The sequence below is a fragment of the Camelina sativa genome, chromosome 15, assembly GCF_000633955.1.
Source record: "Camelina sativa cultivar DH55 chromosome 15, Cs, whole genome shotgun sequence".
Classification (NCBI taxonomy): Eukaryota; Viridiplantae; Streptophyta; class Magnoliopsida; order Brassicales; family Brassicaceae; genus Camelina; species Camelina sativa.
In genome coordinates, this window is record NC_025699.1 from 14,126,541 (window position 1) to 14,154,427 (window position 27,887).

General features: G+C 31.7%; 1 protein-coding gene, 1 long non-coding RNA gene and 2 pseudogenes across 3 annotated transcripts; 1 reads left to right on the plus strand and 3 right to left on the minus strand.

Annotated features, from left to right (window-relative positions):
• On the minus strand, positions 2,196–3,516 carry LOC104746745. Its single transcript, XR_760956.2, has 3 exons — positions 3,071–3,516; positions 2,780–2,976; positions 2,196–2,531 (listed from the first exon to the last, which is right to left on the minus strand). It is a non-coding gene; the product is annotated as an uncharacterized LOC104746745 (long non-coding RNA).
• On the minus strand, positions 5,998–6,871 carry LOC104748451 (annotated as a pseudogene).
• Positions 8,060–9,207, minus strand: LOC109129098 (annotated as a pseudogene).
• Positions 20,334–24,040, plus strand: LOC104746748 (VAN3-binding protein-like). Of its 2 annotated transcripts, none has more exons than XM_010468272.2 (7): positions 20,334–20,794; positions 21,252–21,362; positions 21,667–22,108; positions 22,210–22,458; positions 22,570–22,619; positions 22,969–23,026; positions 23,401–24,040. In XM_010468272.2, the coding sequence occupies exons 1-7, from the start codon at positions 20,471–20,473 to the stop codon at positions 23,613–23,615; spliced, it is 1,449 nt and encodes a 482-aa protein (XP_010466574.1). In that variant the 5' UTR covers positions 20,334–20,470; the 3' UTR covers positions 23,616–24,040. The 2 variants fall into 2 exon arrangements, with proteins under 2 accessions (XP_010466574.1, XP_010466575.1); XM_010468273.2 differs by having other exon boundaries at positions 21,255–21,362.

A 27,887-nucleotide genomic window follows, 5' to 3' on the forward strand; every position in this document is an offset into this window, starting at 1 on the left:
TCAAAAACCTAAAGATAGCTAAAGCCAGATTCCAAGTAAGATATATGTCTAACCAAAGCAGCACTATTGTTACCTTACTCCAATGGAGTCTTCGACCATTGAGTAGAGGTACGCGGCACAGGGCTTGGCGATGGTTAGACATGGACGATGAAGAGGTGGACTTGGGCTTGCTAATTACACCAACTTGAGAAGAATAAGTGGGCTTGGATCGTTTTTGCACTAATGGGCCTAATTTGGGACCTAGGTCCACTAGGGAAAACCCTAGGTTCCCAAGAAGAAGCCGCAAAGGATGGTGGTACTGACGGCCGCCCGTGGTTTGTGGAGAGGTCTGCGATAAAGGGGAAATCTCCAAAGAGTGATAGATCAGCGGGAATCTGCAATGGCCGTGGCAAGATTCGTCATTGGTGACTAGGTCCACTGGGGAAAATCCTAGTTGTTGAACCGATTGTTGAGATAGAAAGAAGCAAAGACGGCTGTCCAAAGATGGCGGAGAAAGCAACTCCGGTGAGTGAGAGGTCGGTAGAAGCAGCCGGTGGTCTCGGTATGAGTTGACGAAGAAATCTAGGTCCACTGGGGAAAATCCTAGTTTCATAAGAGATTGCCAAAGTAAGAGGTGGTTAACTATGTTCCCTGAGATTTGCGAAGAGATACTCTTCTGTAAGTGATAGATCAGTGGGAGGATACGGTGGTCTTGGTGTAGATCGGGGATAAATTTTATTGGGTTTTGAAAAGAGTTAAAAAGGGGAAACAAATGGGGAAGAAGCTTAAAAAAGATCGGACTAAAGAGAACAAGAAATTGTCGAGCAGGAGAGAGGACGAGCAGATCCTGACGCCGGCGAGCAGAAGCCTCACCGGCGCCGGAAAACTTAGATGGGAAAGTCTCCTCGATAGTCGTGTCTGGGAGCGATGAAAAAAGTTTTTTTTTTTCTTTTTGCAAAGGGATAATTCCGTAATCTTCACTTTTTGACTTGATATTTTTTGTGATATGCTTGAATTTTTTGTTGTCTCTTTGGGTTTAGGTTACAAAAGTTGCTCGAATGTTGGCTGCAAAATCTGATATTGGTGTGAAGTGGTGTACAATAATGGCTCTTTTAGATGGAGGGACGTTAAGAAGGAACAAAAGCTGGCTAATTGTTGGCTTTGGATTTTATTAAGTTAGATAGATTAGGTTACTCATAATCATTTCTTTTAAAGGATTTCAATCACTTCTTCTTGTGAATTAGTTCAGAAAATTTAACTTCTTTTCAGGCTGAGTCACCATCAATTTTGCTTGCGCAATCATGCCCATGCCTTTTTATTTTTTTCATGGAAGACATCATGAATTAAAAGGATCCTTCCTAAACATCACTAAATCCTTCATGAATAATTTTGTTTGCATCCAGCCTGGTGTTTAACCTATATTAATGTTTATTGTTATAGTTACAACGAATGAACAGATTGACTCTCTTACAAAGTTCGTAAAGGCTTCAAATTCGAATCATGGTAGTTGCCAAAGAGCTCACCTTTTTATTTTTTATGAAAGCCATCATGAATATAAAGGATCCTTCCTAAATATCACTCAATCCTTCATGAATAATTTTGTTTGCATCCAGCCTGGTGTTTAACCTATATTAATGTTTATTGTTATAGTTACAATGAATGAACAGATTGACTCTCTTACGAAGTTCGTAAAGGCTTCAAATTCGAATCATGGTAGTTGCCAAAGAGCTTACCTTTTTATTTTTTATGAAAGCCATCATGAATATAAAGGATCCTTCCTAAACATCACTCAATCCTTCATGAATAATTTTGTTTGCATCCAGCCTGGTGTTTAACCTATATTAATGTTTATTATTATAGTTACAACGAATGAACAGATTGACTCTCTTACACAGTTCGTAAAGGCTTCAAATTCGAATAATGGTAGTTGCCAAAGAGCTCACCTTTTTATTTTTTATGAAAGCCATCATGAATATAAAGGATCCTTCCTAAACATCACTCAATCCTTCATGAATAATTTTGTTTGCATCCAGCCTGGTGTTTAATATGTACCGTGTACGTATTAATGTTTATTGTTATAGTTACAATGAATGGACAAATTGACTCTCTTACACAGTTGGTAAAGGCTTCAAATTCAAATCATGGTAGTTGCCAAAGAGCTCACCTTTTTATTTTTTTATGAAAGTCATCCTGAAATTCAAGAAATATTTCAAGAATTTAATGAAATCCTTCTTGAATTTTCTTGAAATTAAAGAGAACATGTAGCAAACTCAATCACATTTACCTCAACAACTTGTCTAATAGAAACATGTGACAATCTTATAATGCTGAAACATCGTACAAGTACCAAAACAATATAGAAATGTTTTCACAACCATAACCCTCATTGGCATCCAAAATGAAGGAACAAGTAGGGTGGACTGCACATATAGCTTGGAGAGCTTCTATGTCAGCCTTAAGATTCTTCCACACCTTGAGCTTCAAGGTTTCAAAACCTTTTTTCTATATGTTAAATCCATAATCGAAGCTTCCGCCGTAGAAACAATCGAGATCTGAGCATAGACCAACAAACAACTTTTAGACCCACATCTATGAAAACACACACAATCCTGCAAGCAATATTACCATTCTACAAACAATTCAAATTAAAATTCCATCTTCAAAACCATAAGTGCAGTGTTAAGTGTTAACACATATAATCTAAGTAAGACTCTATTGTTATTTTACTTTTAGAGCACTTCTCAGTACGTATAAGCATTATGAATCATGCAGAAAATTAAAAAAAAAAAGGAATTTGTACCAGCAAGAGCTAATGTTAGAACCGAACTGTTATGTCGGTGGTAATAGTACTTGAAGCTCCGCCAAATAGTTTCCACAATGGCACTCCTACACTCTTAGCTGTTGCATCAATCATAGCCACCTCCATCCCACTACTTACCTAAACCCAATTCAGGACATTTCTTATTTTTTCTTCCTTGATAGCAAGATCAAAGCCAACTGCAAACCCAATATTCCCAAACTCAAACTTAAATATTCAAGCTTTTTTAGGATTGTTTAAATCACAACTACACAGATGTCTGACTGAGCTTACAGAGGCAAATTCGATGACCAGGGAGTAATCTCCCGATCTCTAGTAGAAGACCACCAAGTCTCATCTTTGGTAACTCCATCCGAAACTCACAAACTGAACAGATCGACCCATGATTCGAATCTCAATGATACTAATAACAAAGGAGGAAATGTACGCACTGGAGAGAAGAGAACCGGAGCCTGTTACGGAGATCCGATAATCCGATGAGAGAAGCTTCTCGAAATCAGACTTGTCTTCCAATTGAATCATTTTCGAAAACTCGTAACTGGGGATGTCACCAGACATGGCTGCTTCAATTGATCGCCGACGATTTTGTCGAAGCTCCGATCTCCGATCAACAACGAGACGGCGATGGTTAGTGGAAGAGCGACGTAGAAAGAGCGTAAAAGAATTGTAATGAATTAATAATTTTAGTTTTAGTATTTAATTAGAGGATATTTTTGAAGAAAAAGTTAAATGAATTAGACTCTTTGTGCATATTAATCATTCGGCGATCTCATTAAATGAATTAGATCTAAAATTAGATCTAATTTTGGAAAATAAAATAATAGGTGCTAAGTTTGGAAGAAAAAGTTAAATTTGTGCTATTTTTGAGAATTACCCTAAAAAAAATTCCAATTTAAAAAGTTGAAAGCAGTATTTTTGAATAAATTATTTAAATATGAGATGATTTATGTTTATATAGAAGTGAGTATTTACAAAATTTTGAATTAATAATTAACTCGATATTTCCCTTAATTCTATTTTCTATTATTTTTTGTAGAATTAATGATTTAAAATTAAAAATAAGTAAATAATATTAGAATTTCAAATTTTATGAAATATATATATATATATATATAATCTCTTTATAATTATTTATAAAACTTTGTATTATCTCATAAATTCTGTAATTTTTGATAATTATCTTTTTACATTATTAATATTTTTTAAAACTAAATATTTTATTTTTGTTGTAAGCAAATTCTTATATTAAATATTAACTTTTACACATGTCAAAATCTGAGATTGATAATTTGACACGTGTCATGATCCTGTTAATGACTAACTTTGAAAACCCAACTTTATATAATAAGATATTTTTATTTATCTTTGAATTTTACAGGTTTTGAAGATAAATCCGGAGAAGAAACATATAGATTCTTTTGTTGCGGATGACTTTGAGCTCATTGGCTATGATCCCCACAAGAAATTAGTGTTTTTTTTTTATTATGTTATTTAGGAGTATCACTACAGTTTTTAGGAGTATTCTTATTTAATTATGTTTTTAAATTTATTTTGTAATACAGTTTTTTTTAAATGAATTTTTCATAATAATAATTATAGTATTTTTAGTTTAATATCATTTCATTCCAAAAGTAAAAGATTATTCATAAAAATAATTAATAAAAATATAAATAATTTGTATAAATATAATTCATCGATAATCATAATTTTGTTACAGAAAGCTAATAGTAGGTTATATCTATTTGTTACATTATTGTTTGTTATTTTTTGTAGCTATAAGAGTTACAGATAAAATGTAGTTATATGTAACTATTGGGGACACATATTATTGTGAGAATTTGTAACTAACTGCTACAAAAATAGTGAAACAAAATTGAAGCAAATTATCATTGTTTTATTTGTGACAAATTTGTTACAATTTGCTACCACTATCTTATTTGCAACCACCCTATAGGCGCAAACTATTTTTGAAACAAATTTGTAGCAAATGTAAATTTGCCACAAAAAAAGATAAATAGTTACAATTTTTTTAGTAACTATACAAGCAAAGTTTTGTTGTGACTTTTCTCAAACAACGTGTCAAGCCATTGGAAACTTAGACCAACACTAAATCTTGGGAGCTCTCCAACGACAAATCAAATTTGATCTCCTCACCTGTGAGAACTGAAACCGAAATTCTCTTTCCAAAGTGTTTACGAACGGAGGAGCTCACCACCGTTCAAATTCTGAACTAAACTGAGAGTTTTTGAGTGCTAAAATAATGTATATTATTGCTCGAGCATAAAAGTTTTCGATCCCGTGTACAATGGCCCTCCTTACGTATTCATATTAGTTCATTACATACAATCAATGCCTAGTTAATTCTCTACGCGAATCTCGCACCCTAATCAATCCGATTAGTTGCGGAACTCTTTGACAAAGTCCGAGCTGCGAGCTGATTTGTGGGATGCCTCTCCGCGTTCCAACCTATTCATTGGGCTTGGTGGACCGATCAATGCTACGTCTTTGGCCCGTTTAGCGTGTCCGGCCCAGGCCTCTTACCCGTTATCCAAGATGAACAATCGTGGGTACAATATCACCCATCACACGAAAGTCCAAACCAAGATCCCGTTCGTCGCGAGTCCAATACCTTACTAGCTTGTCTATTATATATCTTTTTGATTTCGATGTTTGTGTATTTACCGTATAATGTATGCTATTTATAAATTGACCAAGAAAACAAATTTCTCTAATAGTACAAACAAAAATTCTTTGAGGATATATATATACAAATTTCTCTAATAGTTCACCAAATTCTTGAAAGGTATTTATATTTATCAATCATACCTGAATTCTTAAATCTACAATTTAATTTGACTTTTAGTATAGGAGTGCTTGATTTCCGTATCTATGAAGGGCATATATATACTATTGTTTATTTGTAGAAAAATGAAATCAACCAATTAATATTAATGTAATGATCGACAAAAAAAAATAAAAAAAAATATTAATGTAATGATCGAGAAATCGATTAGCAATACAGCACTGTCACTCGTGCTTATTTCTTAATATAATAATCGCGGATCGTAAAATACAAAACACCACACACACAGACATTAAATGAAAACAACAAATAAATACGGCACAAACACACACTTCCAGGATTATTTATTGGTCATATATATACCTTGTAAATATATTGGCACAGTTGCTGAGTTGCATCAGATCTGGCCGCTACGAACCTCACTATCCATTACTATCGTGGTTTGACTACCGAGCTTGCGTGCGACCACCACTGAGTTGACAACTGCATTGGTCATCGGGTGATAAATAGTCAAGACCTCGAAGCCTTTAAGATCACAAGAATCAATGATGTGATATAAACAAGCTCTAAGGCCATGACCACTCCTAAGCATGAGAAGTGATCCAGGAGCCATGTGCTTCTCCAAGTGCTCAATGGCTTTACCCTTTGCATTTTTGTCCAATCCAACAAGAGCAGCCAAGAAAACCAAGTCGTAGTCACTTAAAACCTCTGGTCATTTTGAGTAAGTCAGTGGTGTGGAAGATCATGCGAGTGGAGAGGTCAGGGTCACGTAGATAAGACGGGAGGCGAGGGCGTTGGCTTGAGGGTCGATGTCAAAGTTGTGGAATATCGTGTTTGGCAAGTGGATTTTAGCGAAGATGATGGACAAGAGGGGATCGTACCCGATCCCACGAACGCAATCTTGGTTGGGAGATGAGTCGTGTGTTGGGTGAGGAGATCGTACTCGAGCTTACTTAGGTTGAGGTAGTTGGCGTAGGTAGGAAGCTATCTATGTGGTTATGTGGGTCTTCGAGAGATCCCTATATCGTGGAGAAGTGTTGCACTAGATATCCGACGGCTTCTCCACGTAGCTTGATGAGATTAGATCTCATGTCTTGGACATCCTGGCTCATCTTTGAGAAGTCGATTTGTGTATCCGTGGGCAAGCACATTGTCATGAGCTGTCCGAATAAGGTATCGACTTCCTTGGAAGGTTTTAGGCTCTCGAGCTTCAAGATTTTTTCGTACAGTTTGGTGATTTGAGTCACAAATTGATTCTCTGGGCAAGCCATGTCGACAATATTTATAAGGGATATTTTGATATGTTTAGAAAACTTATGTGTTGTGGCCTAAACCTCGTACTAGCGCCCCTTTATATACTGGCACAATGGATTGATCATGTCATCTGGAGATCTATTTATTTTCTTTTATATATGTTACTAGGTTTTACCCCGGGGTACACCACAGGTTTATTATTTTGTTGATATGATACTATAATGGTTTAGAGGTGCTTGTAGTCGATGGTAAATTGAATCTATATATATATATATATACACACTGTAGGTAGAGTTTTGTAGAAACTCTTGATTCGCAAGTTGAGAATATACATTTTACGATTTGTTAGTTATGATTTAGGAATGAATGATATGAAATATTCTTATTATGATTCTCAATTGATATTATTGGATTAATAGTGTACATTTAAAGCTAATAAGATATAACCAAATATGTAATTGTTTATTAAACGCAAAATTAGGTATTTCCTAAGATGTATTCATCTTGAATTAGTTGCTATATTATAGGGATGTGATTAAGAAGGTCTGATTACATAATTTGGGTTATCAATTCTTTTTGTCAAACTCAGCCCTAAAAATTTGGCATGCAAATTAGATATTTCCTAAGATACAATGAGCATTAATTGACATTAATTGGATGTAAATAAGTACGCTATGGATTAAAAATCGGCCCTAAATATTCGAAAATCTTAAGGAGGATCAAGATAATGGAATCGGTTATAATTTTAGTTAAAAACCTGACCCGAAGTTGGCAAAAAGTGATGGCACCCTATTGTACTCCAAAAATGTTTTTCATGCCCTATATGTGGATATACTTGTTTGGTTCCAAATATCTTAAGACAATTTTTAATATATATCCGTTTATAAAAATTCAATTCACATCATATACAGAAAAAATCTAAAATTTTATTAACTTTATGTATTAAATAATAATTAAAATAAATAAATATACGATTAAATAAAAATGAAAGGAGAATTAAATTTTAATCTAACATATTGATTTAAATTAGATAGGTAGATTTTAGGAAATTAATATTATCAAATAAGAAAATGATTGTGTTTGGTTGTAAGAATTGTAAAAAATTTAGTTGGAACTTGTTTGGATACAAAGATAAGAGAGTATGTCACAAAAATGTATTCCAAAAATGTTAAGATAGATGCACAAGAGAAAGAAATCTTAACAGACTAAGTTTCATTATCTTCGATTGTCTCTATAATACCTTGTTGGACGCTAACCAGACTTGGAACATAATTAAAAATTATTGGGTACCATGAATTACTTGTAGACTTGACAAAAGGGAATTCTGCGTAACATTCATGGTCCTGTCCAATAATGTATATCATCTGCTTCTTCCTGCAGGTCTCAAAACCTGCATTACAATACACGACCACTTTCTTCTCCACGTCGATTAAAAATGTCATCGAAAACGGAAAATAAGCATCGTGAATGTATAAATCCACGGTAAAGGATTTCCTCCACAACACAGCAGCTTCAGTCGTAGCAATTTTATTGGTCACCCATATGTCAATCTTTGATGAATGAAATCTCCGATATAAGAATGAGAGTTCTTCTTCTTTAACAACGGATAGATCCATAAAACCTTCAGTACTCTGGAGTGGCAGGAGACCCAGACGTCTATATCTCTCCGTTGTAAAATCAAAACTAAGTAATGATACAGAATTGTCTCTTTTATGTAAAGAAATAAAATAAGTATTCCCCTTCAAAGACGCGCCATCAAGTGTGTAACAGTCTTCGAGAGTGAGGTCATCAAGAACCTTCCATGAATCAGAGCTAAGCTCATAAATTTCAGATCCAACAACTCCTTGCTTTGGGTCGTCATTATCAATATCACCATACCTCAATATTTTTTGTAGCTATGGAAAGTTTTTTTGTTTTCGTAACCTAGGGAAAACATAGAGTTGATCATGTTACCAGTTTTGAGTTGTATCCATCTGGTTTCCCTCAAACACGGATTCCACACCAAGAGTCTATCGTTCTTGGTGGTGCATAACAACAAACCGCTGCAGTGAAAAACATGGATTATATCGACTTGTTGTGAAATAGAATAGGAATCCTTTAGGCCAAGTGGACCCTTAAACTCTATAGTTGGAGGAGCAACGTTGAGATTGACGCTCATTAAAGAAACCTTAAATTCCTTTATTATGAGAACCAGAAACTGCTTTGAAGCTTTACAAAAGTGCTTCTCAATGAATCGTGGGTCTTTGTATAAAGCATTCCACTTTTTGCATGTAGATCTTAACCGTTTCAGAGATGCGGCTGGAAGCCTACACAGTATTTCTTCGACCACATCCAGCGGTAGATAGGGCATCATCTCCCAGGAGGGTAGTAGAAATCTGCCTCTTGGCTTTCTAGGTACGTAGAATTTAGGGTATTGAGTTTTTCACCTTTTTCGATGGAGAAAACCTTGTCTTAATTAGCTATACCGTGGGAGACAAGACAACTTTTTCTATTTTGTTTAAGTGCTCTTTCTTTTTTCCTCGATCTGTTTATTAATTTTACATTTTTTTTTTGGTTGGCTATTTCTTTCCTTTTTTTTTCGTCGAAAAGTGATTTATATTGATGAATTGATAAAGTCTGCATACATTTGTTGAATTAACCAAGCTGGTGGTCTAAAACAGTCAAAATAAAATTGGCAATTAAGACAACCAAATTTTGCTAACAAATGAGCTACTTTGTTACAACATCGTTTAGTGAAGACAAATTGAACAAATTGGAATCTTGATTGCCACCATCTTATATTTTGAATGATGCCTTCAACAGTACACCGCGTGCCTATTTTTTAATTTAAAAATTAAACATACAAATTTTATTTATTTATTATTTTTTTTTTGCTTTGTTTAATATGTCTAAGATTGTATAATTTTACTTTGATTGTTACTTCTAGGATTTAACCCGCATGAAAATTTGTTTTTTACATAATAATTGTTTAATCAACTTAATTAGATATGTTTAATATTGATAGAGTAATTATAGTAGAATGTGTAGGCAATACCCATTATGACAATAAACTTTTGAAAGATTATTTAATTATTGTATTTAGATCCCGTTGTACACGGGATTGTTATATTCACATGTTGGAAAATTACTTAATTCTTTAATATTTTTTTCTGCATATAGTATTGTTGTTTTTTTTTTAATATTGTGCATATGTTAAATTGGAAAAGAGGTATTTGCACACATTTAGATTTATTATCACAAAGTAACATTGCTGATATTACTCATAGGACTAAATTTGATTTAGTCAATATATATATATTGTGTAGCAGAATATAGATTTTAGTCAAACATGTATCATTTGGGGAGGTTAAAACGTAAATATCAAAAATACATATAGTATTGTTGTTTTTTTAATATTGTGCATATGTTAAATTGGAAAAGAGGTATTTACACACATTTAGGTTTATTATCACAAAGTAACATTGCTGATATTACTCATAGGACTAAATTTGATTTAGTCAATATATATATTGTGTAGCTGAATATAATTTTTAGTCAAACATGTATCATTTGGGGAGGTTAAAACGTAAATATCAAAAATACATATAGTATAATAAAATCATACAATAGTTTTCTGTTTTTTATATCCACATCAATTGTTCTAATGTTTTAGAAAACTTGAAAGATGAGATCAAATCAAAAAAGGAGGATCGTACATATTTATGAAATTGAATTTTTATTTTACTTTTTACAAAACTATTTTTTTTTAAATTAAGTCCTTAAAACAAAAGAAAAATCTATGAAAATGAAAATGAAAATATTTTTTGGAAAGTAAAAGATTTAATCTCCTTATGGTGATGTATTCTATATCTCACATCAACATAGAGATTCTCCAATGGAGAATTCCAAATATCTCGTTAGAACTATATGTAAAAAAAAAAAAACAGTTATATAGAAGGGAAAAAACTAAACACTGAAAATAAAACAAAATATGAGAAGTTTTGATATATATAAAAAGATGTTCATCACCATGATATTCATGAGTTATGATGACCAAGATGATAGTCTTTTTGGTTTAGCTGGTTAAGAAATCTGTAGCATCATTTTTAAAAAAAAATAACAGGTGGGATTAGCAAAATTTTAGTATAGTTTAGATCTAAATTCTTTCTTTATGATGCATCCAAAACCCAATTTGACCATAAAAAAAACGCAAAAAAAAAAACATATATACCTTATGATCCCACTTTTATTGCCATGATTACAATTATTACAATTGAGATGCAGACAAAAACAATACGAAATATATATATTAGTGATGTTAGATTGTGAAGAAATCTATTATTTTCTAGCATAGAAGAATTGAAAAAAAAAAAAACTAATAACAAAGTGGTACGACTGAGGTTATTTTGTAGATTGACGTTCATAGGTAATTTATACTGTTAGGTGTGATATCAAATCCAGTAAATACTGTTGAGCAAGCAAAAAGATTTTTCAAAATATGATGATTTTTTTTTTTTTTTTTTTTTTTNCAAATATGATGATTATTATGAATCAATTCAAAAGATTTAATATTTACATAAAGAAACGTCTAATTAAATAGCCGTGTCTGTTTAAGTTATTTTCTATTTACTGTATTTTAGGATTTTGTAGAGATATTGTAGAAATATTTAGTTATTAATATCTTAATTATTTCTTTTTCTTTCACTAAAACATTTAAATCTTTTAAGTTAAAAAAGAAAACATAAACTGATTTGTAAAGATATTTTAGGAATAATTGAGTTTAGGAATATTGGTAGAGATAATTTAGAAACTTAATTGAGTTTTTTGATTTTTTATTTATTGGTAGAGATAAATTAGGTATATTATCAATGTAATCGATTTTGACTTTCCAAATTTAACTTATAGTTTTTTTGTGCAAATATATAGGGATCAAATTTGTAAATAAGTTTTCAAATAAGTTAAACTTAAAGGGTATAATACAAAATGTACTTCAAAAATGTATATAAATATTTATAGTAGTATGAGAGGTTTTTCAGTTATTTTTGGTCAAACATCATGGAAGTGTATTTATATATATCATAGGTTTTTCAGTTATGTTTAGTATGGATATTTATTTTTGGTTACATTTCAAAGAACAAATATACCATAGGTTTTGTCTGTGTTTTTTTTTTTGTAAAACACAAATTGTATTGCAATTAATACATTAAAGTGTATTTATATGATGAAATTTTTTTTAAAAAAAAATTTCAAACATCATGGGAGTTACATTTTAAAGAATTAGTATGCAATAAATTGTGTTAATGATTACTATTAAAGAAAATAAAATATCATATTGTTTTATATCTTGAAATTATTTTAGAATAAATTGATTTGATCTTTTGCACAAAAACTATAAAACTAATATTATATTTTTTTTTAACAAATATTTATGATAATATTTTTATAGCTTGAAATTAGTAAAGAATTTAATAACCATGACATTCTATTTTTTCCAAAATTATGATATTAATATTTAAATTTTTAATTATCAAAAATTTATTTTGTCTAGAATTATAATATTAATATTTAATTCTTTCTTATTTGAAAAATTATTATGTTATGGTAATTATATAAAATATTGACAAATGATATCTATGCAAAATTATAATGTTATGTTAATTATAGAAACTATTGATAACTGATATTCCCTATATATAATTACTAAAAGAACATTGCATGACTGTCAATATATTTTTTAGTATAGAAATATCATTTAAATTTAGTGAAGATGAAAAATATGTACTTTTAAGAAAAATAAATTAAAATAATTTAATAATTGAAAAGTGAGGACAAGTGTCAAAAATATACACTGCCACATGTCGCCGTGTTATGCAAAGTTAGGAGAAAACTTTCTCATATTATACTTCCTCCGTTTCATAATATAAGATGTTTAGAGAATTATTTTTGTTTCATAATATAGGATGTTTCCAACTTTCTATGCAACTTTTAGATTAATTTTATATTTTATATTATGCAATCTTGGATATGACTGGTTAAACTTTTTAAAAGTAACTTTTTCTTAATACGTGTGTTTCTACTAAAACATCCTATATTTTGAAACGGAGGGAGTATAAGACTAGATGAATATCCGTGCTATGCGCGGGCTTATGGCTTACCGTTTTTAAACAATTTTGCTACTAATTTGTTTTTTTATGTAGAGTTTATCTATTTTCTAATTGTGGAAATCTTGAAAAATATAATTTTGATTTTGATATTTCTTAATACTTCAAATAGGTTTTTTCATTTTGCAATTGAATTATTAGATAGATGCATGGACAACTTTGTTTTGAGAGCTTAAACATTTTACAATTCTTGTCTAAAACTTCTAAAAAAATATTCCAAATGAAAGTTTGATCTAAGGATGCATATTTTGTAACAAAGAGTTTTTTAGCTTCTGAGTTATATACTATGAGATACTAACATTTTAATTTATCAAGTTTGCAGCTTGGTTAACTCTTTTAATAGATATAATTAAGATATACATCTTTCTTTCATGTTAGCTCTTCAATTTATTGAATATAACTCTAGAATTTCTAGATTGCTATTGTTGGAAACGATTTTTGTAAACAACTCTCCTCCAGTTTGGGCAACCAATCTAGGAGTTTTATTTTAATTAATGTTTAGGTTAAAAAACAAAAAATAACTCTAGATTTTTTTTTTTAATAAGAATTTCATTTAATTTTCTTTTGACAACTTCTAAATATTAGAATATAAAAATTCATTCCTCTTTGTCTCTGTATTTTGCTAAACCAGCATTCTACAATTTTATTCAATTATCTTCCATTTGATAGTGAACAAAACTCCAATCTTCTTCAAAAAAATGTGTTTTTTAGGAGAAAAATTTCATGAATTTCTCTACAATATTAACAAATATCTCTATCACTGCTGCAACTCTTCAAACTATTGACAAAATTGTAACTCTTAAACCATATATCCATAGATTCATGGTTTACGTCAAGAGGAAGAAGGGGCTATTTGATTCAATCCCGATGTCTTTTTTGTCTTTTGGTGGTGCATCTACTTTCTTGGAACATATTATCAGCCTCTCTAAATTTTTAATGTAAATATTGAAACTGTTTTTGTGATATAAAAAGAATAAATATATGAATATGTCTCTTTGCTTTTAATGAGGATAAATAGGTGTCACTCTCTCCACTGCTGATGTGTCACTCAGATGGAGAGAGTTGGACATCTTTCATAATATAGATTATCAAAAATTTATTTTGTCTAGAATTATAATATTAATATTTAATTCTTTCTTATTTGAAAAATTATTATGTTATGGTAATTATATAAAATATTGATAAATGATACCTATGGAAAATTATAATGTTATGTTAATTATAGAAAATATTGATAACTGATATTCCCTATATATAATTACTAAAAGAACATTGCATAACTGTCAATATATTTTTTAGTATAGAAATATCATTTAAATTTGGTGAAGATGAAAAATATGTACTTTTAAGAAAAATAAATTAAAATAATTTAATAATTGAAAAGTGAGGACAAGTGTCAAAAATATACACTGCCACATGTCGTCGTGTTATGCAAAGTTAGGAGAAAACTTTCTCATATTATATAAGACTAGATGAATATCCGCGCTATGCGCGGGCTTATGGCTTACCGTGTTTAAACAATTTTGCTACTAATTTGTTTTTTTATGTAGAGTTTATCTATTTTCTAATTGTGGAAATCTTGAAAAATATAATTTTGATTTTGATATTTCTTAATACTTCAAATAGGTTTTTTCATTTTGCAATTGAATTATTAGATACATGCATGGACAACTTTGTTTTGAGAGCTTAAACATTTTACAATTCTTGTCTAAAACTTCTAAAAAAATATTCCAAATGAAAGTTTGATCTAAGGATGCATATTTTGTAACAAAGAGTTTTTTAGCTTCTGAGTTATATACTATGAGATACTAACATTTTAATTTATCAAGTTTGCAGCTTGGTTAACTCTTTTAATAGATATAATTAAGATATACATCTTTCTTTCATGTTAGCTCTTCAATTTATTGAATATAACTCTAGAATTTCTAGATTGCTATTGTTGGAAACGATTTTTGTAAACAACTCTCCTCCAGTTTGGGCAACCAATCTAGGAGTTTTATTTTAATTAATGTTTAGGTTAAAAAACAAAAAATAACTCTAGATTTTTTTTTTTAATAAGAATTTCATTTAATTTTCTTTTGACAACTTCTAAATATTAGAATATAAAAATTCATTCCTCTTTGTCTCTGTATTTTGCTAAACCAGCATTCTACAATTTTATTCAATTATCTTCCATTTGATAGTGAACAAAACTCCAATCTTCTTCAAAAAAATGTGTTTTTTAGGAGAAAAATTTCATGAATTTCTCTACAATATTAACAAATATCTCTATCACTGCTGCAACTCTTTAAACTATTAACAAAATTGTAACTCTTAAACCATATATCCATAGATTCATGGTTTACGTCAAGAGGAAGAAGGGGCTCTTTGATTCAATCCCGATGTCTTTTTTGTCTTTTGGTGGTGCATCTACTTTCTTGGAACATATTATCAGCCTCTCTAAATTTTTAATGTAAATATTGAAACTGTTTTTGTGATATAAAAAGAATAAATATATGAATATGTCTCTTTGCTTTTAATGAGGATAAATAGGTGTCACTCTCTCCACTGCTGATGTGTCACTCAGATGGAGAGAGTTGGACATCTTTCATAATATAGATTATCAAAAATTTATTTTGTCTAGAATTATAATATTAATATTTAATTCTTTCTTATTTGCAAAATTATTATGTTATGGTAATTATATAAAATATTGATAAATGATACCTATGAAAAATTATAATGTTATGTTAATTATAGAAAATATTGATAACTGATATTCCCTATATATAATTACTAAAAGAACATTGCATAACTGTCAATATATTTTTTAGTATAGAAATATCATTTAAATTTGGTGAAGATGAAAAATATGTACTTTTAAGAAAAATAAATTAAAATAATTTAATAATTGAAAAGTGAGGACAAGTGTCAAAAATGTATGCTGCCACATGTCGTCGTGTTATGCAAAGTTAGGAGGAAACTTTCTCATGTTATATAAGATATTCATACACAAGTAACCAAAAGCGGGCATACACACACATATCGGCATGAAATAATATTGCATTTCTCTTTAAGGGTCTAAGCTTTTTTTCTTTTTCTTCTTTTTTTTTTTAAATTAAATTGTTGCATTAAATACTTCATCTTTTGTTTCCCTTTTCCACGGAAGTCATTTTAGGGTCTTCGAATTGTTTCTCACGTTGGACAGTACGTAAGAAACCAGTTCAGGCTTATTTCTCTCTAATATGTCTCACACGAGGCATTCCCTTTTATAAGGAGGAATCCATGTGATTTCCATTTTCTTGGTCCATGTGATTTGCAATAAAAGTTAGGGTGTATTATGAGTCTAGGACGCAACGAATCACGCTATCAAACAATATGTTCGGTTATAAATAATTTTTTTTTTGCAACAGTTGGCTTCCGTTTCAATCATACATAAAATATATAATTGTCTCATATGAATTTTGTGTACCGAAACAGAATTCACGTATGAACTATGAGGCTCATAGTATGAGCAACCTTTAACATACATAAACTAATGAATTATACATAAGCCAACAATTGGTGTGAAGAAGAAATCAGATGGAATTGGGAGATCGTCTTCTATTTATTGACAGTTGTTGAAACAACTTTCTTAGTTTTGGTCAACACATGTATACTACGAATTGGAGTGTTGTTCTTAGTGATTCTACACATTTTCGGGATGTTCATTGGATTCTACCGCAAAGCAAATTGCATGTACATGTCTATTTCAAATGCTCTACATGAGGATTATTGTGTATCTGCTTTGCATTACTAATTAATACTTTCAGATGTTTACGAAAATAACAAAGAATTAGTTTACCCTCATACATTTTTAATCTTAAATCAAGTGATCTTTCATTACCTAATTGGCAAAGATACAGTAGAACCTCTATAAATTAATACTCGGTAAATTAATAATCTCTATAAATTAATAATTTTTTCCGGTCCCAAGTTGGGACTAGTGTAATTTTGGATACTATTCGATAATATAATAAAATAATAATATTTTTGAAACTCCTTTGTAAATATATGGTCCCATCAATAATATAAATTAATAATTATATAAAATTATATAAATATATGTATATATCTACATATTAATTTTTATTAGAGTTCATTTTTAATATTTTTCTATATAAAAATCTTTGAGTGCTATCTTCAAAACATGATAATTGTTATTTTCATTGAAATTGATTTTATAAAAATATTAGTTATAAAGATTAAATCTTATTTTTAATATTATTTTACCAAATTAGGAAAGTCTCTCTATAAATTAATAATTATTAATTTATCGATAAATTAAAACCTCTATAAATTAATAAAATTTCATGGTCCCGACTTTATTAATTTATAGAGGTTTTACTGTACTTTGAAATTTACATGACAAGAAATTTCTGCATACACATAACCAATGATTTCTCTAAATTTTATATGTAGTACAGGAAGTACAAAATAATAATTTTCATAATCGTGGTTAAAGGAAAGGACCAACCTTAGGGACATGGTAGAGATTACATGTCGAACTTTTATGAGAGAACTTACCCATCCATCAGCCAAATAATCTATCACACCTGTTTTAAAAGAATTTCAGTTTCGCCCAAGGTCTAGCCCATCAAAATGGCCCAAATATTTTGTGATCCGATCCAACTTCATAGTGCCATACCCATATCTCTTTTCAATCACAATTCGCTACGTTACACAAACTAAATAGTGCATGAATATGTAGTACCATGGTGGACTACTTCTAATTATCACTTATCAGGGCTTCCACAAAAGAAATACATTTCACGCATATAGCCTCTTTACGAAAAAAAAAAACAATGCTAATAATTAAGCTTCCTTCAGAAAATATGATATCGTTATGTGTGCATGCATATTTTTGCAATAGAAGTCGTAACAAAAATCTTGTATAGCTTCTAAAAACAATACTTATAAAACAGTTTAAAATGATAACACATGAAATAAATTCGAAAGGGTGAGAGAACATTAGTATCCACATCAAGAATTCTACTCTCTTTCTTTATAACCAAATGAGACCAATTCTGCTGAGGTTATCCCTTTTGTCCACTACCGTTACTCCTCCACTCGCTGCCGACCACGTATTATCTCGTACCTTTTTCTGTAGCTAGCTCTTCGGTCCGGTCCAGAGTCCAGACCAACCATCAGGTGCAGCAACAAGATTGTGGGTCCGTCCTTTGCCGTTGATGTGAGCCACGTGAGATTGGATCATGTTATTTTCTCTCACCACAACAAAAACCAGTGTGTTAAGGGGTTAGCAATTTAGTTTGATGAGTTGTTAATAACTTTTTTTTTTTTGGACAAACGAGTTGTTAATAATAACTTTTTTTTTTTGTCATCTGGTAATATTAATAAAACTGGGTGGAATACATTGTGAAATACAATTTAAGCCGGCGGAAGACAAAATTTCCCCGGAATCTAAAATCCAAAAAAAGGAAACAAAGCTGGCAGACGAGTATAAATCCCCGGAAGCATAAGATACACCAACTAAGAAAATAAACAAACAAAACAACTAATTTTAACTTTGGAAAGAGGATGAACCCAAAAGCTAAAAACATAGGCAATCTAGGCAGAACCTTTAAGAAATAAACTAGTCTCAAAACGCAAGGATTCTTCTTCTGAAGCTTTTGTAGCTGAGTTTTACCAAGGATGCTCAAGGCCAATCCAAAAATAACAATCACCACCTCCTATCAATATGAGAGCCAATCTCTCGAAACTAGAACCAAAAACTTCATAACCTGGCAAACAAGACTCGAACATTTCCGGATACGACGATGACGACTACAGCGTCTCATAACGTCTAGATAGAAGTCTTCAAAACGCAATCAAATCTAACCAGATTTGCAAAGCAAGACAATCAAATCTAACCAGATTTGTTAATAATAACTTATGCAAGCCTTTTTTTGTTTACTTCCTATCTTTTTTTTGTTAAAATGTTTGTGGCCTTGGGACAAGTAGCAGCAACGAAGGTTGACTCTAGCTCGCACCAGTTTTTGATTGACACTCATGACTCATGTCCAAGAAACCAATTTGAGTTGAATCTAAAAGAAAAATTGGAAGATATATTTACCAAAAATATATATGTATAGGTTTTCAAGTCTCATTATGTTAAATTTTCACAATTCTTTTTTTTCTTCTTCTCCTTCTTATATTCCTTGTTTATCAGAGTGTAACGCCTCATTATATTTTTCTTGTATTCCTTGTCTGTCAAACTACAACGCCAATCCATCAACCAGTTAAGAGTCCAAGTGCAAATTTTCATTTTCTAGATTTCCGTCCAATAGATTACTTTGCCATTTACGATCCATAAATTTGATTTATATTGCCAACAAAACAAAATTTATCAAATTAAAAAATAAACTAACATATGAAGTTTTAAAAAAATTATAAGAAGAGAGGATATATATAATATATATATAAGCGAACCACAGATAAAAAGCGTTGACCAAATCATGGTCCTAACAAATATACCAACTTATTTTAATGTTAACAAAGGATCCATGGAATGATGTACGTTGAGCACACCTTCCTCCTGCCAATATTTCAATAATGATGAATTTGCCACATTTTGCAGGTCACTCATGACTCATGAGGTCCCTTATCATTTATGTCTTGTTTCCATTTATCACTCTTTTAAGATAGAGGAGAGAAGTCAGAGCCTCCTTAAATTCTAATTTCTGTTCATTTGTTTAATAAAAAGTGAAATATTAGTATTGTTTGTGTAAGTCTTAAGTTAAATAGGACTGTTATTAATTCACATAATCTTGGTTCAAGTCATTCAGTGCAAATATCTTAAACACAAAAAAAGAAACATATTCCCTCTGCTTTTTTTTTATAGGGATTGTTTTTCAAAATGCCATTTTTGGCTCACCATTTTCCCATTTTTTTAATTTTTAACACTTAATAAAACTAAATATTTAGAATTTTTTTTCCATAAAATTCATACTTAATAAAAATACTATACCCTACAAGAAGATAAAACCAAATCAAACCAAAGATAATGTGTAAAATTGTGTTTTTAGATATAAGAAAATGACAAATTTAAAGGATTTTAATTAATGAAAAAACATTGTAGTATAAATTGAGATAAGGATGCAATTAAATACAAGAAAATTGACAGCTAAGTGAACTAATTAATTTAGAAGCAAAATTAACTTTAAACCCCTTATTTAACTTTAAAATCCTTTAATTTCATTAATTAACTTTAAAATCCTTTAGTTTCATTAATTAACTTTAAAATCCTTTAAGTTCACCTTTAATTAACTACTATCAGATTGTATCTTTTTAAGAGAGAGTAAAGCATTGAAGCAGAAGAAAAAATTGAAAGCACTGAGTGATATACATAACTCTCTCTCTCTCTCTCTCTCTCTCTCTCTCTCTCTCGTTGTCACTTATCACACACTGCAACCCATTCACATCTTTGTCTTCCACCTCTCTCTCTCTCTCTCAGTAAAAATGGAAAAACCAGTGTTTGCTCCATGGCGGTCCGACCCAGTTTCCCGACCACCGGAGACACCGTTAGAGCCGATGGAGTTTCTATCTCGCTCTTGGAGCGTCTCAGCTCACGAAGTCTCTAAAGCCCTCACTCCTTCTCAGCAACTCCTCTCAAAAGCCTCAATCGAAACCACCACAGTCATTCTCGAAGAGGAACAACAACAAAAACCCATCACCGCCGGCGAGAACGAGACGGAGGAGAATGGCTTCGTCTCCGGCAACCCTTTCTCCTTTGCTTGCTCTGAAACTTCTCAGATGGTCATGGATCGTATCTTGTCTCAGTCTGTAAGTTTTTTTTTATAACGCTCTTCTTAAATAAAAAAACAAAAAAACAAAAAAACAGAGCATTTACAGACAAAAAGACAGTTTTTTTCTCTGTTCTGTTCTGTCTCGATTCTCTTGATTTCCTCAGACTCATCGAAATTTCCAAAAGGGTCATTACAATTTCGTGAGTCAAGTACGATTTTAGTCTAAAGATCACATTTTTCTTCTTCTTCAGCATCATGAATCGATATGATTAAAACACAATAGGAGAATTTTTTTCATGCGTAATGATTTGTAATTATATAACATCCTTAATAAATCGATATGATTCTCTAAAACACTCACTTTGCTTTCATGGGCCCTCTACATAATCACAAAGTTTGGAGTTTTCTTGAAGTCAAAAAGCTAACAATTTCACTGTTCTTTTCTTTGTCTTCTTCTTCTTACAGATGATACTTTAATTTTGTTTCTTTTGCAGCAGGAAGTGTCGCCACGAACATCTGGTCGGCTTTCTCACAGCAGCGGTCCTCTCAATGGTTCTTTAACCGACAGTCCTCCGATTTCGCCTCATGAAGTCGATGACATTAAGGTTCAAAAAACATTCTTCATTATGTTCTGTTCTTTAATCTCTCCGGCTAATGACTCTTAAGATACGATAATATACTTGTTTAATCATGTATCTCACCGTTACCTAGAGATCATATAATCTTCGTTTTTGGTTACTTCGATGAAACATTCTTTGATTTTTGTGATTACTAGTATTAAATTGTTGAAGTATTTTAATGTAAAGCAATCCTCTTTACTCGATTTGGTTTCTCGTTAGAATTTTACCTTATTTAGACTTTTGTTTTGAATGAAATAACTTAAAATTTGTTTTAATTGTGTTTATGCAGCAATTTTGCCGATCAAACAACATTACAAACAACTACAACACTCAGTTCCGTTCAACGGGGACAACTCCAGGACCTATCACTGCAACAACTACACAGTCTAAGACTGTGGGACGGTGGATAAAAGACCGGAGGGAGAGAAAGAAGGAGGAGACGAGGGCTCACAACGCTCAGATACACGCAGCTGTATCCGTTGCTGGTGTGGCTGCAGCGGTGGCTGCGATCGCTGCTGCAACTGCTGCTTCTTCCAGCTCAGGGAAAGATGAGAATATGGCTAAAACGGATATGGCTGTGGCTTCTGCTGCAACACTTGTTGCTGCTCAATGTGTTGAGGCTGCTGAAGTTATGGGAGCTGAGAGGGATCATTTGGCTTCAGTTGTTAGCTCTGCTGTTAATGTTCGATCGGCTGGAGATATCATGACTTTAACTGCTGGAGCTGCCACAGGTACTTTCTAAGTTTTAATAAGTTCCCAGCTCATTTGACATTTTGGTAAAATAATGTCTTTTAGAAACTGAATGTCTTATTTTGTTGTGTTTCTGGTGTAGCTTTGAGAGGAGTGGCTACGTTGAAGGCGAGGGCGATGAAGGAGGTGTGGAACATTGCATCAGTTATTCCAATGGAGAAAGGAATCAATCCTGGAGGTTGTAGCAATGTTAATGGTAATGGTAACGGCAGCATTGGCAGCTCGAACAGCAGTCACAGTGGAGAATTTGTAGTTGAGGATAATTTCTTGGGACATTGCAACAGAGAATGGCTCGCTCGAGGTTGCCAACTTCTTAAACGCACCCGCAAAGGTGAATACGCTATGTTATGAGTTAGCAGTGTGTCTCTTCTTTTGGTTTCAAGTGATGGTTTGTTTCTTGGATCATTTTTTGCTAACTAAAAATGTGGTATGGTTATGGCAGGTGATCTTCATTGGAAAATAGTCTCAGTTTACATAAACAGGCTAAATCAAGTAAGGTTTCTTCTTTTCGTGTGTCTCTGACTGAAGAGTTTTTTTGTATCTCTTTCTTTGAGCAATGGTATCAGTGATCTGATGAACTTTGAAGAGAGAAAAAAAAAAGATTAAAGAGAGAGATGCATTATTGGCGAATCAGTGGATAGTACTTTTTAAGTCACCCACATGAGTGTGATCTTGTTAAAAGAATACAAAAGAACACATAAAAAGAGATCTCATAGACCAAGAAAAGAAGAGAACATAAGGATAAAGAAACCACTTAAGTCATTTGATCTGCTTTAGTCTCTGATTAAAATCATTTCTTGGCATCATTCTTATGGTTTTGATTTGGTTATTGAACATGAAGGTTATATTGAAGATGAAGAGCAAGCATGTTGGAGGGACATTCACCAAGAAGAATAAAAGTAAGTGTCCGTATTATCCCTCTTTAACATCATTCAAGATTCTAATCACTTCAAAGACAGGATTAGTTTGATATTCTCATAGTAGTAAAGTGGAAGCTTTAGCTTTGTCTCTATCTACTAATACTGTCAATCGTATGAGAATTTAAACTTTGATGTGGGTCTAATTTGAATTTGGGGATTTGAGAAGAAAAGGAAAAAGAAAAGCAAAAGGGTTTTGTGGGACTAAAGTGATCTGAGGATCAGAACAAAAGGAGACGCCATCTTTAACTTTTTTTTTCTTTTTCTTGTTGTCTTTCTTTTGAAATGTGAATATCAAGACTCTATGTTACATTTTATTTGCCTAACCTTTTTTTTCTTCTTCTAAATTATTTCAGATGTTGTGATTGATGTGATAAAAAACATTCCGGCTTGGCCAGGCCGCCATTTGCTAGAAGGAGGAGAGGATTTGAGATACTTTGGGTTAAAGACAGTTCCGAGAGGGATTGTAGAATTTGAGTGCAAGAGCCAGAGAGAGTATGAAATGTGGACACAAGGTGTCTCAAGGCTTCTTGCTGTTGCTGCCGAGAGGAATAACAGATATAGGATATGAAGGGAGGAGTAGTAGTTTTAAGAGTTAAGGGGCCAAATTAGAGAACTTGGAGAAAGTTAAGGGTGCTTTTCAGAGTAATGTCTTTTGGTAAAGGTATATATTATATAGGATGAAATGGACCCTCTAAGGGTGGCTGGTTTAGCCCTGAGACCTAATATCCGGTATCCGGGATCCGATCCGGTATCCGGTGGTATCCGCTCCGGAAAACCGGATATCCGGTAGGACCGGATCCGGATCCGGATACCAAAATATGAAATCCGCTAAAACCGGATCCGAATCCGGATATCACAAAAAAACAAACCCGGATATCCGTATCCGTTTTATATTTATTTATTTTGTTTATTTTAAGTTTTATACTGTAACACATATCTATCATCGAACTTTTAATAATTAAATAATTAGAAAATGCTGAACGAGAGAGACTTGCGAAGAATCCTGTGTATAATCGGGTATATATAGTCACGCTCGAGAGGTCATATTTGGTCAAGTGGGCGATGTGGGATCTTTCAAACTCCTTTCTCTAATTATTTTGTCCCACATCGGCTCTAACTCACATCTCTCCTACTTTATTCCCTTATAAATATACACTCTCTCCTCTACAAAAATTCTATGGGCCTCCGAGCTTCAACAGATGGGCTTTATAGGGCCTATTAGTTTTATTTCAGAAGAATAAAAAGTTTAAATTTTAAAACATTGTTGGTTTATACCGGATCCGGATATCCGGCAGTTATTATATATTTGAGCGGATAACCGGTGACCGGATATCCGATCATCTTGAAGCCGAATTCGGATATCTGTTTCACGTATCCGGCGGATATGGAGCCGGATCCGGATACCCTAAAAAATACCGGATATCCGGCTCCGTCTCAGGTAGGCTGGTTCAACAACTCTTTGGTGTTTGTAATTTTTTAAAAGTTTATAAAGTTTATATATATATATATATAAAAGTGGTAATTTTTTTTTTTTTTTTTTTTTTTTGAATCTAATGTTAAATTATATTCAAAAGAAAAATAAACTGTTTTACAACTTGTGCAACTTTGTTTGAAAATACAAATTATTGAGAGCTAGTAAACCATCACCCTAGCAACAAGATTGTAACCAAAGCAGAAACACCTCATCGTAACGCCAATCGCCTAATTGTCCAATGGCTAAAAGTTGATCTTTGACTTGTCGATCAAGCCACTCTATCAATGCTGATGCATGCTTTGGCGTATCACCATGGCGACGCCCATTTTTTTCCCTCTAAATCGTGTATGTGACAGCTTGAAAAACATACCGAATAAGGAACCCCTCCACAAGTGGGATGTGAGGATTTGATATATGTTCAAGTAGAATAGACCAGTCGGTAATGTATTGTGCTTTTAGCAGACCTTTAGCAAGAGCTGACCAGACAGCAAAGGCATAATCACACGCAAGAGCTGACCTTTAGCAGATCTTGTTTTTGTCTTATGTTTGAAATTGAACATCACATTCTTCCAATCATGTATTCATTTTAATAATACCAGCTTAAAATGTTCATACCAGCTTAGTGAGATAGCATGAGTGATTCCACCGGAACCATGTCATTTAATAGATATGCTCACAATAATCGCATATGGATTCACAATTGAGTGATTAACGCTACTGTAACATCAGTAAGTACGAAACCCATGGAACCCAAACATATCAAATACTATTAGTTTCATCGTGTTATTTAACCTTGTGGTTTTTAATACTAATGGCATTTTGATGTAACTATTTACACTTTTAAAGGTTAAATTAAAAACGTATTTCCAAATCAATATTAGTATGATTAATAGTTTGTACAGTAGAACGTAATTTTGGGATCTCAAACGTGAATTGGAGAATTCAAATTGTGCCCCTCACCAAAAAAAAATCCTTCGGTGCGTCGTTGAAGCAGGCGTTTGACGGTGGTGAATGACCGATGTTATGAAATGTTCTGGCAAAAATGAGAATTTTATTTCAAAAATATTGTTTTTGTTTATAACTTAAAAATTAACTATTAATTGATGGATCTAGCATACATGACTATGAACTAACACGCGGTACACCGCAAGATAATAATTATTTAATATGTATGCATATTAATTAAAACAGTTGGTAGAAAAATATACGAAAATTATATAGTAGGAAAATGTGAAAGAGATAATTGCTATGAAAATTGAAGGGAATTGTTTCCTAAGAATATTTTCGAAGAAAAATGGTCATATTTGCCATTCTCGATTCCTACGATATTACCTACAAACTTCTTATGATCTCTTTTCATAGGAAATTTTTACAAAATTCTTACCGTTTATGATTTTTTTACTAGATAATTTGTAGAAAAATCGTAGAAAAATGGAAGAGAATCCTTGTTTCCTACCATTTTCATAAGATATATGCGGTAGAAGTTCGATCATTTTTTTTTGTAATACATGGCAATAAACTTATAAGAATATGAGATCAAGATTCAGTGGTATTGAGGTGTCTGATGATTCTTACTCTTTTGGTTGAACTGATTCATGAAGGTGAATTGCTAACAAAATCTTAATTTGACAATAAAAAAAGATGGTATGACATTATGAGAGTATTTTATGTGTTATGAAAACACCTATGTAAAGTATTTTACTTAATATTTTGCTTATATTTATCATATGTTTTGTTTATTTTTTGGTTAATTTTTACTTTCTCATATTAAAAACTAGAAGTCATCCCGTGCTACGCACGAATTTATCTTACATTGTTGTTCAATTTTAGTAATTTGAAGATTATTAGTTTTTTATTTATTTATTATTTTTGTGATTTTAAAAATATATTGGTCATATTAATTTTTTTCTGGTTCATTTGTTTGATGTTACTTGAGTTTTCATTTTATATGTAGTATAAGTATTAGAGTATTTCAAAAGAGTGTTTATGGTTTTTTTTTCTCTTTAGATTTTCCATACATAAAGCATGTGCATTGGTGAGAAACCCATTGAATTTCTCATCATATAATATTATTTTTTTAATGTAGAAAATTTTTGGAACTTCTTTCTAACATGAGAATTTGTTATAAATATCTTTTTTGAGATACCCCTTTTCAAAAATACTCTATTTTTTGAATATTTCCATTTTTGTCATCTTTTACACAAATTAAAATACGTTAAACTAATTTTAATATTTTTTTAAGGTAAGAGTTCTCTATTTTACATTTAGAAAATAGTTTTAATGGGGTAGGGTTTAGTATTTGAAGTTTAAAATTTAGTCATTTTATACATAGAAACTGGGTACTTTTGAAAATAAACAACATGAAAGAGTATTATTAAAAAGTGACATAGGAAAATGAGTATTTTTAAAAATGCGCTATTTGATACTAAGATTCCTAAAAATATATGATACGAATATACAATTAGCATATACTACTCACTATAGAAGTCAAATTAATCAGATATAATATAGAAATTTGCAACTCATATCATACCATGAGATAAAAACACATTACAAGCTTAACAACATTGTTTTTTAAACATATGATGATGGTAACTTACAATTTTCCTTTTTTATAATAGTTTAAAATACGTTTTTTCTTAAAGATGAAGACTAATAAGAAACTAAATTTACAATGGAAAGACTCATATGCATCGTCCAATAAGAAGAAGTTTTAGTCTGCTTTACCACATGAATGCCTAAAAGAAAAGAAAAATAATAGAGATTCTAAAATATAAGAAATGAACAAAACCTAACATGTTTAACTTATTAAATCATGATAGTTCATTTTTTTCATGATGTAGTAATATTAACACAACCAACAGAAACGACAACCTAAAGTAAAAATAAAACATGGTTCAAGGCCCGACCCATAGGCCAAGCAAGTGAAGCCAAGGATAGGGCATCAATTTTTCTGGGGCATATTTTAGACCAAAAGTGATCAACATGTCAATTAAAACCTAATGTGTACTCCACCACGATCTAGTGGTATCGTTGTAACACTTCAGGATCGAATCCACAGGGACCAAACAATTACACTATGAAATTATGTAGATTAAATATAGCTAAGACAAAAGAGGAAGTTTTGTGAATAAAGTAACTAATCAAAAACAGAAAGTAAATAAGTTGTTTCTAAATCAAAAAGGAAATCATTGGGTGCAGGGAATCAGTTAGGGGTCAGATTCACGAAATTAGATGATGGTTGGGATAGCATTAAACACCGTTCTAGAACTCAAATCACAGTTGTAAAGCTAACCTACTTTCGCAGCATTAACTATCTATGCAATGAATTCACTAAACCCTAAACCGTCGTTTGGATCTAGCAAA

Coding starts and splice junctions, on each gene's coding strand:
- LOC104746748 (XM_010468272.2), top strand. CDS start 20,471: ATGGAAAAACCAGTGTTTGCTCCATGGCGGTCCGACCCAGTTTCCCGA. Junction 22,620..22,968: donor ACATAAACAGGCTAAATCAA/GTAAGGTTTCTT, acceptor TTGAACATGAAG/GTTATATTGAAGATGAAGAG. Junction 23,027..23,400: donor ATTCACCAAGAAGAATAAAA/GTAAGTGTCCGT, acceptor AAATTATTTCAG/ATGTTGTGATTGATGTGATA.